The sequence below is a fragment of the Solenopsis invicta genome, chromosome 3 (assembly GCF_016802725.1).
Source record: "Solenopsis invicta isolate M01_SB chromosome 3, UNIL_Sinv_3.0, whole genome shotgun sequence".
Taxonomy (NCBI): domain Eukaryota; kingdom Metazoa; phylum Arthropoda; class Insecta; order Hymenoptera; family Formicidae; genus Solenopsis; species Solenopsis invicta.
In genome coordinates, this window is record NC_052666.1 from 16,322,172 (window position 1) to 16,337,699 (window position 15,528).

General features: G+C 37.1%; 2 protein-coding genes across 4 annotated transcripts; both read left to right on the top strand.

Moving 5' to 3' along the window:
- Nucleotides 1–9,477: 9,477 nt before the first annotated feature.
- On the top strand, nt 9,478–10,263 carry LOC120357423. The gene has a single exon (XM_039447621.1). It carries the CDS (start codon nt 9,478–9,480, stop codon nt 10,261–10,263), a length of 786 nt encoding a protein of 261 aa, XP_039303555.1.
- A 50-nt stretch (nt 10,264–10,313) lies between these two features.
- LOC113005741 (maternal protein tudor-like) lies at nt 10,314–14,757 on the top strand. Of its 3 annotated transcripts, XR_005574365.1 has the most exons (4): nt 10,314–10,622; nt 12,422–13,314; nt 13,396–13,795; nt 14,632–14,757. XR_005574365.1 is itself a non-coding variant. In XM_026141613.2 (2 exons), exons 1-2 carry the CDS (start codon nt 12,731–12,733, stop codon nt 13,676–13,678), a joined length of 867 nt encoding a protein of 288 aa, XP_025997398.1. In that variant the 5' UTR covers nt 10,681–12,730; the 3' UTR covers nt 13,679–13,808. The 3 variants fall into 3 exon arrangements, 1 of the variants encoding a protein (XP_025997398.1); XR_005574364.1 differs by lacking the exon at nt 10,314–10,622 and having other exon boundaries at nt 10,681–13,314; XM_026141613.2 differs by lacking the exons at nt 10,314–10,622; nt 14,632–14,757 and having other exon boundaries at nt 10,681–13,314; nt 13,396–13,808.
- Nucleotides 14,758–15,528: the final 771 nt, after the last annotated feature.

Sequence of the window (15,528 nt, forward strand, 5' to 3'; positions counted from 1 at the left end):
ACGCCAGGAGCGTGCGAATTAATGCGCGTGCGCGTGGACTTCGGGCGTTTAACGGCGCGCTTGTCGGATCGTTCGCGCGCGCGTGTGTGAGGCGATTATCGGCGCATAGCGCCTGTTCGTCTGTCCGGCGGGTGTTCGGCCGGACAGGGGAGCGGTTCGTGGCCCCAGGGGGGACGATGCGGAGGTGCATCGTTACAACTTAAAATTTGTAAAATCTACTTTTCTTTATTAGTTGTTTATTAGAGAGTAATAATATAAAAATGGAATATACGCATCATATATGCATACAATTATTTTAATTTTATTTATGTATATTCCGTTCTTATATTATTACTCTCTAATAAACAACTAACAAAAAATAGCAGATTTTACAAATTTTAAGTTAGCACAAATTGATATTGTTTAATAATGCCCTTTTCATGTCAATCTATTTTCCAGTAATTTTTATTTATTCTTGGAGTTGAAGTTTATTTACGATCTGGAAAAGAATAAAAAGAACATTTTTAGAGACATTATTGATTTTTAACATATAAATTAATATTGATTAATGTGTAATGTAGTTGAATGATTTCAAAGTTATTTTTACTAAGTTTATAATAAACAGGAATTTTATATGATATGCTTAAAATATTATATGCTTTAATTTGTACCTAACAATTAATAATTGTTTTATTAATTTTGATTTGTTTCCAATATAACCACAAACTTTAGAATAGATTAATTAATTTTTATAAATAGAAATTTAAACGAAATTTAGTGTTTAGACAAAAAATATTATAATAAATCTAAATTCAAATCTTTTTAACTTTATCTTTGATTTTTTGTGTTATTATTTAAAAAAATAAAGAGACTTACTTTTCAAGCATGCTTCTCGATCTCCACGCTTTCATCATCAATCGGATTACATTTGAGACAGCAATCCGATTAGCCTAGAGAAATTTTCTATACCTACGTTGAGTACCATTGTTCAATCCAATCCGAGATCCGATTAGTTATCGTAAACACCCTAAATTTGTGATTATCGTTGGCTTGCAAAGATCAGCAGAAAAGTTAGTTTAATTTCTTGTATTTTAATTATTTATAAAATAATTGTCATTATGTATTATTGATTAAAATATTATTTACTAACAATAATTTTGATTTTAAAATAGGAATTGAAGAGCACAAGAACTTCCAAAGACTGAAAATTATTAACTGCAAAGTTTATTTGTAGGATAAATTTTTTGATATTGCCAATATTGATATTATTTTTTTATAATCTTACACTTATTTAATTTTGTATAAAATAAATATTAAATTATAATTTTATTTAATAAAACAGTCTAACATTTGTAAGCATACCAACTAAGCCTCTCCAACTACTTAAGCCTGCCGCAGACGATACGATTTTTTTTACTGGATTTCTAACTGGATTTTCTTACTTGCTACCGTACGGGCAATGGTACTGGCAGTGCTACTGGCCGTGGCTTCACACGGTGTGAGTTTTCGTACGGGCTGAGCAACTGAAATTTGTTTCATAGAAGCGGCATGCTTAAATATGGATGAGATAGATGAGATGGATGAAATTATTGCAACAGTTGTACATTGTCGTAAAATTGCTATTGCATTATTTTGAATTATTGAAAAATTGCGACAACAAAATAAATATCGCCGACGTTTATAGAGTCGACAGTCAATACATTCTTTAATGCCTTACTTTTACTGTGCTTATTATGGTAATTTGGTGTGTTTATCGCATATAAACATGGTTCCTATTAGTAGGCCTCTATTAAACATAAAATACTTTTTTTGGACTATTTTGAAGTCTTTTCATTTTTGCACGACGTCATGTTTGCGAAGTGAATTCACGTTTGAACTTTGACAACACTTCGACAGTATAACCTGGGGTGTATTCCGAAAGTTCTATTGAAAATATTTCTTTTAATAATAAAGTTGGTAACACTGTAACTAACTACGCTGTGTTCCGTAATGTAAGTTGAATTAGTGATTATCGTTGGCTTGCAAAGATCAGCAGAGAGACTAGTTTAATTTCTTGTAATTTAATTATTTATAAAATAATTGTAATCATGTATTATTAAATAAAATATTATTTACTAACAATAATTTTGATTTTAAAATAGGAATTAAAGAGCACAAAAACTTCCAAAAACTGAAAATTAACGGCCCTAGTGGAAACCAACTCAACTTGGGTTATCGTAAACACCCAAAGTCCTTGGGTGTACGATTCCACGGAATCATGTAAAGCCTGCCGCAGACGATACGTTTTTTCTTACGGGATTGCTTACGTGCTCCTATACTGGTAGTCTTACGTGCTCCCGTACTGGATAGCTTACGGGCTACGCTACTGGCTCGCGTACTGGATTTTCGTAATAGATCATGTCCTATTTTTCTTACGTGATTCTGTACTGGTTTATTGTGAAAGTCAATCAGGACGCAGTCTGTATAGGTTATACTGGGTTATACCAGGTTATACTGTCGAAGTGTTGTCAAAGTTCAAACGTGAATTCACTTCGCAAACATGACGTCGTGCAAAAATGAAAAGACTTCAAAATAGTCCAAAAAAAGTATTTTATGTTTAATAGAGGCCTACTAATAGGAACCATGTTTATATGCGATAAACACAAAAATTACCATAATAAACACAGTAAAAGTGAGGCATTAAAGAATTTAATGTATTGACTGTCGACTCCATAAACGTCGGCGATATTTATTTCGTTGTCGCAATTTTTCAATAATTAAAAATAATGCAATTTTACGACAATGTACAACTGTTGCAATAATTTCATCCATCTCATCTATCTCATCCATATTTAAGCGTGCCGCTTCTATGAAACAAATTTCAGTTGCTTAGCCCGTACGAAAACTCGCACCGTGTGAAGCCACGGCCAGTAGCACTGCCAGTACCATTGCTCGTACGGTAGCAAGTAAGAAAATCCAATTAGAAATCCAGTAAGAAAAAACGTATCGTCTGCGGCAGGCTTAAGGCATTAAAGAATGTATTGACTGTCAACTCCATAAACATCGGCGATATTTATTTTGTTGTCGCAATTTTTCAATAATTAAAAATAATGCAATTTTACGACAATGTACAACTGTTGCAATAATTTCATCCATCTCATCTATCTCATCCATATTTAAGCGTGCCGCTTCTATGAAACAAATTTCAGTTGCTCAGCCCGTACGAAAACTCACACCGTGTGAAGCCACGGCCAGTAGCACTGCCAGTACCATTGCCCGTACGGTAGCAAGTAAGAAAATCCAGTTAGAAATCCATTAAGAAGAAACGTATCGTCTGCGGCAGGCTTTAAACAGAATAAATTTTATCATGCACTCATAGTGTACACAAATGGATATAATCTAATTTACTTACAATTAATAATTAAAAATTAATTAAAACTTGCGATTTTTAACTTTACGGAATTTTTGGAAATCTATCTTTTATTTAATTCCTATTTTAAAATAAAAATTATTGTTAGTAAATATTATTTTAATAATACATGATTAAAATTATTTTAATAAATAATACATTAAAATAATTTTATAAATAATTAAATTACAAGAAATTAAAACTATAATCTTCTCCGATGGTCTGTGCAAGCTAATGAAATCACAAACTCAACTTTTATTACGGAACACAGCGTAGTTAGTTACAGTGTTATCAACTTTATTATTAAAAGGGATATTTTCGATAGAACTTTCGGAATACACCCCAGACTCTCTACTTCTAGGGACTCTAGGTAGCGAGCTCCCCGAACGCACCACATATCAAAAGTGCCGACACCGAGTCGACCTACTGTTCTTTCTTATACTGTGGTTCAATGGTGATCGTGATCACAGATGATCCCAGGAGATTCGATCATGGCGGCTCGTGTTGAGCGGACGTGTTCCTCTGCGACATAGTTGTTGTGCGAGCATTTTCGATCTTCTTCGAGTCTTCTGTGGCTACTCAGTTTCCTGAGCCGTTGCCCTCTGCTTGGGCTTTATTTGTCTGCGTATAGTGATCTCGAGGTTACATCTGAACACAAGTAACAATGAATAATAATCCCCCTGCCTCTTTGGCAGGGGGCGGCGGTACGGGTGCATATAACGGCGACGTCCCGCCGTTTGCACCCTGAGGTACCTGTTCGTCCCCCCGACCCTTCTTCCTTTCCCCCCCTCCCTCCTAGCCCTTCCATTCTCACACCTTCCAAGTTTGGCGTTCCGGCCGACCAATTTAATGATTTTGAGTCTACATCGAATAGCAATAATAACCTCAACCCTGAAACATTTGACAACACAAAACAATTTCAGGCGAACACCCCTTCATCTCAAGACGTTATTTCATCCATTGCTAACAAGAACCTTGACGACCATGTTAACCAAGGACATACCGTATCAAACATCGGCACTTCAGATAATAATACAATAAACACTACCTCAGAGTACACCAATGTTCCAATGGAAATCGAACCGTCCAAAAACATCCGTAAACGAACTTCAGAGGACTTGCCGGCACAGCCCCAAATTACTAAGGTGAGCAAATCCAACAAGACCATAACAGACTCAGTCAAGAAAAACAGCTCGTCTACAAACAGCGCACATTCCAGCTCAACTCTGAATCATACTCAATCGCCTACACCCATGCTGGCTAACAATGAAGAAAATTCCAACCGCAACCTCTCTCCCTCTTCGGATGGCTCTAGCTCTTCCCCTTACAAATATTCTCACAAAGACAACCCTCCTTATACGGTATATGTCTATAGTACTGATAATTCCAAGTTAGAATCCACGCACCCTCTCTACATTAGCTGCATTATTTCCAATATCGTATCTAAAGATATCCTTGAAATTAAAAATATAGGCAGAGGTAAGGTTATGGTGGAATTTAGTTCAGCCTGTTCCGCTAACAACTTAGTCTCATCTCAGACATTAAACGCACATGGCTTACGCGCTTTTATTCCCACTTTCCGCACCATGCGCACAGGCATCATTAGAAACATTCCATCCAGTATTAGTGTAGAAGCTATCACTAAGTCAATTGAAGCTCATCCCTCACAAATCATCGAAGTCAAAAGATTGCAAAAAAGAGCCACTGTTGATGGCACCACCAAACTTGTTCCTTCTTCTCTAATTACTGTCAAATTCAAGGACCAAATCCTTCCTAAATTTGTTTACATTTTCAAAACTAGACAAGAGGTTAATCCCTTCATCCCCAATCCCCGCACTTGTTACAATTGCTACAGAGTCGGGCATATCAAACCTGTTTGCAGGGGATCCGAAAGGTGTCCAAACTGCGGCTCTAACAAACACAAAGAAGAAGAGTACTGCCCCATGGCAGACAAACCCCCGACTTGTATAAATTGCAAAGGCAACCATGTTGCCACCTCTCCCGACTGTCCTATCTTCTTCAGACACAAACAAATCCTCTCTCTAGCAGCAACCGAAAACATCCCTCTATTTGAGGCGAGAAAAATTATTCGTTCTAACACTCCGACCAGTGTTACCTTCTCTCGCTCCTCGGACCTCCCTAGCGACCCTAGAGCGGACTATAAAAACTTTCCTCGCCTAAACAACAAGCAATCCGAAAATTCCTACAGTCATCATTCTCACATTGACGCACTCCCGTCGTCTTTCTATAGCAACAACAAATATGAAGCCTTAAATAATGTAAATTCCTATGGCTTCTTCGAGTCGTCACGACATTCTTCCTCGGACTCTTATGCAAATATAGTATCTAACCAAAAACACACTCATTCGAATTCCAATGAATACGCTCCTTCTCATCTTCCTACAAGCAACAATGGCTATAACCAAGGCCGCGGTGGCCCTTCGCTACTACGCGGTCCCGCCCAGACCAGGCAACAAACAGACTTTCACAAAGAATTCCTCCTTTATCCAAATGGTCGTTCCTCTTTTCCTTCTAGGAGTGGTGTTATGTTCGAACAACATAACACTAATCCGACCTCCTCTCGTAAAAGCCCTTTTAACTCTCTAGACTCATCAGATAACTCTGTTAACCGCAATAACTTCATGGATAATCTAAGCAAATTTTTTATAAATGATCTCTTACCTTTATTACTCAAAAAAGATTTTACAGCAATTATTGATGCCTCACTTAACTTTCTGTCTGCTCACATCAACACGAATAATATTATCTGCTTAATAAAAAACCTTTTTAACTACAAATTTAATGACACCGATACTTCTAACACTGATGACCCCCCAAATCAATATTTGGAAAGTTTGCCAATTTCCCAATCGAACAGGAATAGCCCAGGCCATTCATCACCTAATTTAACCCTTCCTAAACTTGTTAACACTAATCTTTCTTCTTAAATTCAGCAATTTTTCTTAATTTAAATTCTATTTACTCATATTATTATCCATCCACTCTTATACACCCCTGATTATCCTAATTCAACAATATTATGAATTCCAACTCCTCCTCCCTCTCTTCTCACAAAAATAACTCTCGCAATTCCTCAAATAAAACATTTAACATATTACAATGGAACTGCCAAGGCCTCCGCAGTAAAATTCCCACTTTACAAACTGTAGCTTGTAATTATGAAATCATTTGCATCCAAGAATCCATTTTATATGAAAACAATTCCTTCCATTTGAAAGGTTTCCAAATCATAAGAAAAGACATTGACACTCACAACAAACGCGGATTGTGCACACTCGTGCGCAAAGACATCTCATATTCCATCGTCAATCTCGAACATATCGCGGATCCTTCTATTGAAATTCTTGGTATTAAAATTAACCTCAACAACATCCAATGCCTTATTGTCAATTGTATCGCCATCCTGGTAAACGTACACCTTTCTCAGTATTTTACAAGATACTAGAACTTCAGGACAAATTTCAACTAGTACTACTAGTGGGCGATTTCAACTGTCATCACTCCTATTGGAACAACTCATATGATGATGGTCCAGGCAAATTGTTGGCTAAGGCCATTGATCAACACAATTATGTCATACTTAATGATAAAAATCCTACCCTTCTACTCCCTCCCGGTTGCAGAGATTCGACCATTGATCTTTCTCTCTCCTCTCATAAATTGGCCTCCTTGTGCCTTTCCAAGACCTTGAGTGACTCTTGGGGCAGTGATCATTTTCCCGTAATTACCCAAATTAACGGCACGTTATCAAAGCAGAAAAAATTCATTTATAAATGGTCTCTTTCTCGCGATCAATTGAACGCCTTTGGAGCCCTCTGTCTTAACAACCCAGTCTCCTATGAGAACCTCTCCGGTGCCAACGCTTATGAAAAATATGACAGCTTTATTACACATATCACGAATCTAATATTCAATTTTATCCCAGAGCATCGAAGATTTCCTAAATCCGCCACATCTAAACTTTCTAAAGGTGCCCCTCCTTGGTGGAATGTTGATTGCCAGAAAGCTGTTGATTCTAGAAGAGAGGCCACTGCCATATACAAACGCTTTCCTACATTTGAAAATTACAGACTTTTTATTCAGACCAAAAGATCGTGCTCCAAAATTCTTAAGAAACAAAAAAGAAACAGCTGTAAATCTTTCAACTCTAAGACCCCTTCGGCAGAACTCTGGTCACTGATAAAACTTTTTAAAAAACGCAATCTTGCTCAATCTTTACATCAACAAGACTCGTCGGCAGTGGCCAACTCACAGCTGGAATGTATTAACAAACTATGCCCACCCTCGTGCTTACTCGACCTCCAAGCACTTCGCACTATATCCTCTTATTTTACAAAACATCATCCTAATACTAATTCAGACGAAAATCACACCGAAAGGTATAAACTGCTGAACTCTGAGATTTCTTCCTTAGACATCGCTTTTGTATTACAAAACATAAAGTCTCATTCCGCTCCGGGCCTTGACTAATTTTCATACAACATGATCAAAGCTCTCCCGGACTCCTTTCTTTCCACTCTGGCGGATCTCTACAACGCTATTGTATTGGAAGGTTCCTTCCCAGAAAGTTGGTCTCATTCATTGATAGTCTTAATCCCTAAGCCTCAAGGAGGCGTAAGACCTATTTCACTCTTGTCAGGCTTCCTCAAAATTCTGGAAAAGATATTTTACTACCGACTCAGATGGATTGTTGAGGGTGACTGTTTCGTTCCAGATTTTCAGACTGGCTTCAGATCAAACAGATCCTGTGTTGACAATCTCGTCTCTCTCTCTAGTTTCGTACATTCTGCTTTCATTAGGGGTGAAATTGTTGCTTGCGTGTTTCTAGACATTGAGGGTGCATTTGATAACGTTGTTCCTTATATATTAATTCAAGATCTAGTGGACATGGGACTGCCCCCCAATTTTTGTAAATTTATTGCCAACCTTATTATGGAAAGAAAACTCTTCTTTATTACAGACGGGGAACTCAAAGGCCCATTTCTTACACGCAAAGGTACCCTCCAGGGATCCACATTAAGTCCTACCCTTTTCAACATATACCTCAGGCACATCGGCAAACACTTAACCAAAGAAGGCCAGATTTTGCAGTACGCAGATGATATCGCACTGTTTGTATCCGCTGAAAACATCAGCAGCGCGCTTGGCTCCCTTCAGCACAACTTGGATCGAGTTTCCAATTTTCTTAAAAATAGAGGCTTGACCTTGTCTCCCGCCAAATCTCAACTTCTGATTTTCTCCCGGAAGCGCTCCTCTTCACAAAATATGCAAGGTCCCTCGGATATCTTCATAAATGGCACCCTAGTTCCCAGAGTTCCTAGTGCCCGTTTCTTGGGCATCTGGTTTGACGAAAAACTCAAAGGAGACACACACTTGAAATATCTAATTCATAAGGGCAGGAAACTAGCGGACATTATCTCATCTCTCTCCGGTGTTTGGTGGGGGGCTCATCCCCGTCTACTCCTGCAAATCTTTCGAGCTATCTTCAGAAGCTCTATTGAATATGGAGGTCAGATCTTTCAATTTCGCAACAACTCATCAAATTTTTTGAAACTTAAAAGACTTATTTATAGATGCATCAGAATTGCCCTCGGCTATAGAATTTCCACTCCTATCAACATAATGCTATACGAATCCAAAGAACCCCCATTAGAAGTCAGAATCTCTCATATTTCCTTTAAATACATTTACAAAGCCCTTGCCAATAAAAGTAATCCTGCCACTTCTTATCTTAAATCTCTCAGGGATCTGGTGGTGTCACCACAGGATAAAATCAATCTCATTAAAAAATTCCCAATTTTTGGAATTTACATCCAATCTTCAGGAGACTTAACTCAAAAATATTTCGTAGCACTATTCCTCCGAAATTCCAATACCCTTATTCTGCCTACTCATTCTCCCCACAAATCAACAATTCTCTCACGAAGTTGGATAAAGATGCCTCTCAGGACCTTGTCAACCAATGTTTCCGGCACTTAGCTGATAAACTCTTCAAAGAACACACTCACCTTTACACGGATGGCTCAAAATCTGAACTCTCTCTGGCCGTCGGAGCCAGCATATACATCCCTAATCTAAATAAAGCCATAATGCATAAACTTCCTGCAGAAACATCCATCTTTTCTGCCGAAGCTTGGGCGCTGCTTGAAGTCATAGGAATTATTGAAGAACTTCACTGGATCAATTCCGTCATTTTCACCGACTCACTAAGCGTGCTTCAAGCTATCTCGCAATACAATCACAAGGCCGACAACCACATTATATACAGACTTAAACATAAGCTCTTTCTTCTAGATAAATTAAACTTCAACCTAACACTATGCTGGGTCCCGGCACATAAAGGAATTCCAGGAAACGAAAACGCAGATCAAGCTGCCAAAATTGCGTCCCGTCAAGGATTCATTCCCCCGTTCCGCATTCCATACGCGGACTATTTTGCCGAGATCAACTGTAATACTACCAGCAAATTCAGAACTTATCTGGAAGAAGCGGCACAAGTTAACGGCACCCAACATGCTTCTTTATACCAACATACTCTTCATAAACGCCCTTGGTTTCATCGCAAACCTCTTAACAGAGAAGAAATAGTAATAATCAACCGACTCAGAAGCAACCACTACAACTTAAAATACAGCTTATTCAGAAAAAACATGTCAGACTCACCAAATTGCCCCTGTGGGGAAGGTCGGCAGGACGCCAACCATATCATTTTTTATTGTCCTATTACCACTCCGAAATCATCTAATCTCAGACAATACCTTAAAGAAAAATATCCTTCATTCCAAATCAACATCTTTTCTATCCTTGGCTACCCTACTACTAAACTATGTCGCCTCATACTTTCATATTTCAAGTCGTGTAAACTCAACATTTGAACCCTCCCGCCTCGTGTACAAACACGAGTTCACGTCTCCGACGCGATTCAAGGGGAGGGCGCTCAATGCTCACTTTAAGTGGCTCCGCAGCTGTTTGGAGCGCGCGCCCGTGCTCCCAGAGCTCCGGTTCCTCCGCCATCACCAACTCTTTTCTATCATCATAATTATCGTCTACTCGTTGCATCTCTCATCCCATCATTTATACCTTTCTGTTACCCGAAAAATTACTCTGGTTAATGGCCAAATCGTCCCTGTCCTACTAGTTACTGGGGACGGGTGCCAATTCAATAAAAGAAGAAGAAGAAGAAGAAGGTGATCCCAGGAAGACGGTTAAGGAACCTGTAAGGATTGAAAATAAGGTAAATGTTAAGAATATCTCCATCACCTCTGATTTTGAGGAAATTAGGTTTATTCGACGCGTTTTCACCCATGGGACTGCAACTTCATGTTAAATGATGGAAACGGTAGGAACACAAGCGATCGACGCGATCCAAGCGGCCTGGCCTTGATACTACATGATTCTATATATATATATATATATATATATATATATGGCTACTCTACATTAATTTTAAAGTCTTCGGCCCACACTTAGAATTTTTATTGATAAATATTTTTAAACATATAATATATATAACAGACATTAGGTGCAATTAAATAAGAGGTACAAAAAAAGAGTAAATTAATTAATGTTACATAGGAATATATTTTTATTTCACAAAATAATGACAAATATACATTACTTAATTTTTATTTATAACTAAACTTACAATTATAAGATCTTCCAAACGTTTTAATAAATTCTCACTTAACATAATAGGCAAGAACATAAACCAATTATGTAGCGTATGTCAAAACAGAATTTGTGCCTGATCACTTTAATCACTTTCCAACTTTCAATAGTTGCAACTTGCCATTCTGACCCTTTTTACCGTTGCCACATAGTCACAGTCGTTCTCTTGGTTCTCTTCTTCTTAGGTTAATCACGTGATCACGTCCCACTCGCTATACCTGCGCGCGCATACATTCATCCCCGATCCTGGGCTATGTTCAGATTCCCCACCCGGGTGCACCCAGACATCATTCTATCTCTGTTTAACATTCGGTAAACAACAAAGATACAACGACATCTAGATGCACCCAGGTGGGGAATCTGAACACAGCCCTGCCAGTGCCTGGCCCGGTTGTTTCCTGCTTTTAGATACTGCCTGCACTCCCGTGTTTTCACCATTCGCTGGTTGGCCGTGTACCAATTATAAAGTTAATAGTCCGTTTGTTTTCTGTTCCTGAACTCCCTGAATTAGTGTGCACTTAAAATGAAATAGATATATATTTGAAAGTTAGTGAAAGCAAGAAGGAACGTTTCAGTGTAGTCTAGTGCAGAAATAGAAAACAAGCCTAGTGTTTAGCGTGAAAAAGTGTGGTTAGGATTGCTGACGCAATCCACCTAGAATTTTAACATCTCATTAAGACCTTGCTTCCCGCATTAAGACTTTGTATCCAACATTAAGACTTTGCATCCCACATTAAGATTTTGCATCCAATATTAAAGCGGGGTCTACAATACACGTAGTAAGCGTAAAGGCAGGACTTTGAGTAAAAAATAAAACGAATTTATTTGCTGACGCCCTTACTCCAGCTCCTTACACCGGCACTACGTAGCATTACACCTACTTTTACTTCTTACACCAGGCTTACTCCGTGTATTGTAGACCCCGCTTAAGACTGCATCCAATATTAAAACTTTGCATCTCGCATATAAAAGACAAAATTTTACAACTGTGATTAGTCCAAATCTAAGGAGTCGCTATTGCTACTCCACCAGTTACTCATTCTGGCTGTAATGGAGCTCCGCCTGGAGCCTAAGGCCATTTAATATAGAAGGATTCGCTGGTCGACCGTGTATCAGTAAAGGTGATTCCAATAGAGTGAAAAAGCGCGATTAGGATTGCTGATGCAATCCACCCTGAATTCGTGTAATAACATAGACTTTGCATTGAATGGAAACGCCCAATTACCTGCGGCGAGTGCACACTCAGTGCGCACTAATTCTCCCAAGGAAGAACGCTATTAGTTTCATGTGAAAATGCGTCTAATGAACCTAATTTCATCAAAATTGGAGGTGGTGGGGATATTAACATTTACCAATTATTTATAGATCGAAGCTTACTCTGCTACTCTCAAATGCAGCAACCACAATTCTCTGCCACTGCAGTATTTGTCACAGCCTGCTCAAGTAGCATGCAGGTTTCAACTACAAACATTAGATGTGGGTTCGACTCATCACATTTCTGTATCGTATGCAGAAGATGGCCCACAAAACTTTTGTGTACAGATTGAAGGGAAGCAAAGGGAAGAGTTAACTCGACTTGAGAACAAGATAAATAGGTGTCCAAAGCAACCACTGCAGAAACCATTGCCAGGATTGGTTTGCCTAGGACGCTACAATGACGAAGGCTTCAAGGTGATGCGTCGAGCGCTTATCTTGTTTGTGAAGGAGCACCTATGTAAATTATATTACCTTGATTATGGCAATATGGGAGTTTTGCCATACACGGACATTTTCCATTTACCACCTGAATACATGGATCCTGAGGCATTTGCTATTAAGTTTGCATTAAGCGGCTTAAAGGAACTGGTGATCTCACCTGAAATGATAAAGTATTTTATGCTACTAGTGCACAGAAGATTTACAGGACTTACTTTACATGTCAAGTCAACGGACAGAATAATCTTACGTCATTATGGCGATTTGTATTTAAATGGTTTGAATGTTAAAGATATATTAAAAGAAAGATTTCAGGTATCATTCACGATAAATTTTGTAAATTATTCCTACTTGCAATTACGACGATCGACGGAAGATTATCATAAAGTGCATATTTCTTATGTAGAGTCAAGTAAAAAATTCTTTGTGCAACTTGACAGTGGGATAAAGCCTCTTGAGTCAATAATGGCCGACCTGGCGCAGTATGCAAGAAACGCGCCTAGGTTAGATAAATTACAACTAAAAGCAGGAATACCCTGTGCCGCTCTACATGATTCGCAATGGTAAGTTTTAAGATAGCGCATGTTTCTCTACTATTTTTTCTCTGTAATAATTGCTATTATTGTGTCGCATTTTCTTTTTAGGTACCGTGCACAAATCCTTGCCATTGTTAATGGCCAAATTAAAGTAGTATATGTTGATTATGGAAACAAGGAGTTATTATCTGAAGTATCTATTTGCGCTATTCGTGACGATTTGATAATGAAATTACCTGCTCAAGCTATACAGTGTGCACTGAATAACCATGAAAGTCTTATTGGATCAGAAGTGGCTAATCTTTTCGAAAGATTGACATTTGAGAAAAGTTTTATCATGAAAGTAGTCGCCACACAATCCAATCCTATTAGTCAATTTATTCAAATTTGACTTAAAGAGGAGCGTTTATTCTCAGTCACTGAGTAACATAGTCTGCGATAAAACCAACAATTCTACAAGCTCACAAAATGAAGAAATTCAGCTTGTAAAGCCAAATGAATTTCAAAGGTAATAAAGATAATAAGTTAATTGCGATTCTCGATCTGAAACCTGTTATCAATATTATATATAAAATTAAATTTAAAGCAAATGTTTCTTAACAAATTATTGTGACATATTTATCTTAACATTCGGTAAAGTTATTATAATTTAATATTATAATTTGTTGCATCACAAGTCTTGTATAAAAAATTTAAGAATATGTATTTATAATGTATACAGGGTATTTTAACATGTGGTTATATCTTCAGAAGTTCAAGACATAAAAATAACATGAAAATTTTATATACATTAATTCAGCTTAGTTATCAGAGACAATTTTATGCATATTATAACGGGTGAAAATATCAAATATTTATTATTTTTATTAGTAAAATTTATTTTATTAGGTAAATATTTTACCAATTATTTTTTTGAAATATCCATCGTTTAAACGTACTGCTATTGTGCTTTGTACAGCTGTTAAGTCAATGAAATTTTGAATAAGTAATATAGGGCAAATTTTTTAATTCATCGATTGATCAATCGCATTATACACAAATGCAACTTGGTTCTGTAAAATCTGCATTTGCGCATAATGCGATTAATCAATCAATAAATTAAAAAACTTGCCTATAACTAGAAAAATAATATTTACTTAATAAAATAAAATTTATTAATAAAAGTATCTGGTATTTTTTGCCTGTTACAATATTTATGAAATTATCTACATCTCGATAATTGTCCTGAATTGACTTACAGTGTATATGAACTTTTCAAGTAACGGTAACGAGTTACTTTTCACAAAAAAATGATAATGTTACTTTTCTAAGATAACGTTTTTAATAACTATATTTCTTTTACAGGAAAGATAAGGATAAATATAAAAAAAACATGGATTTTTGGAATTGTAATCAAAACACTATGTTTAACCAAGACAATAAACCAGATTGGAGAGATGAATGGTCTTCAGAGAAACAATACGACACTAGACACAACAGAACTGGCGGTTCTTATCGTGACAGTCCACAAAACGATTGGTTTATTAAAGATGAGCCAATGAACAATGGATTTCACAGAGGGAAGTTGTTCAACATACATGAGAGAGAGAATGATGCAAATACATTTAACAGAGGAACCTCGCGTGATGGTGAAAATAAATTCGGTAGTAATGAAAGAAGTTACAATACTGACGAAGCAAATAGCGACAAAGATTTGGATACTTCATTCAAAGGTAATGATAAACGGGGGAAAAGTGATTTTAAACGTAATGATTTTAATGATAATCGAGGGGGAAACCGCGACGGTGAAATGCCAGGCAATGGCACAACTTGAATTGGAATGACAAAAAAAAACGGGAGTGTCCCAGTTGCGCACAGACCTGATTAAATATGAACAATACATGTAGAAGTGAACGGAAACTCACGATCTCATTAAAAACATTTTCATCATTTTCGAACTCTTGAAACGCTTCGATCGACTGAAATGGAGAATTTGCGGCTTTATTGGCATTCGGTGCTCTATATGGCGTGATATAATATTATTTTATTTTCTGCAAACATAAATGATATATTATCTTACAAATGTACCGTTATGACATTTAAGGAGGTATATGCTCTTCAAAGACTAAAAAATATAGTGTTTTTCATGATTTTTCATTACAATGGATTGGTGATTTTTTAAATGAATTAAATGTATTATTAAAAACAACGTCGTATATCACAATAATAATAGTATCACAAATAATAATATCACAAATACAA

Coding starts and splice junctions, on each gene's coding strand:
- LOC113005741 (XM_026141613.2), top strand. CDS start 12,731: ATGCGTCGAGCGCTTATCTTGTTTGTGAAGGAGCACCTATGTAAATTA. Junction 13,315..13,395: donor GCTCTACATGATTCGCAATG/GTAAGTTTTAAG, acceptor TTTTCTTTTTAG/GTACCGTGCACAAATCCTTG.
- LOC120357423 (XM_039447621.1), top strand. CDS start 9,478: ATGCATAAACTTCCTGCAGAAACATCCATCTTTTCTGCCGAAGCTTGG.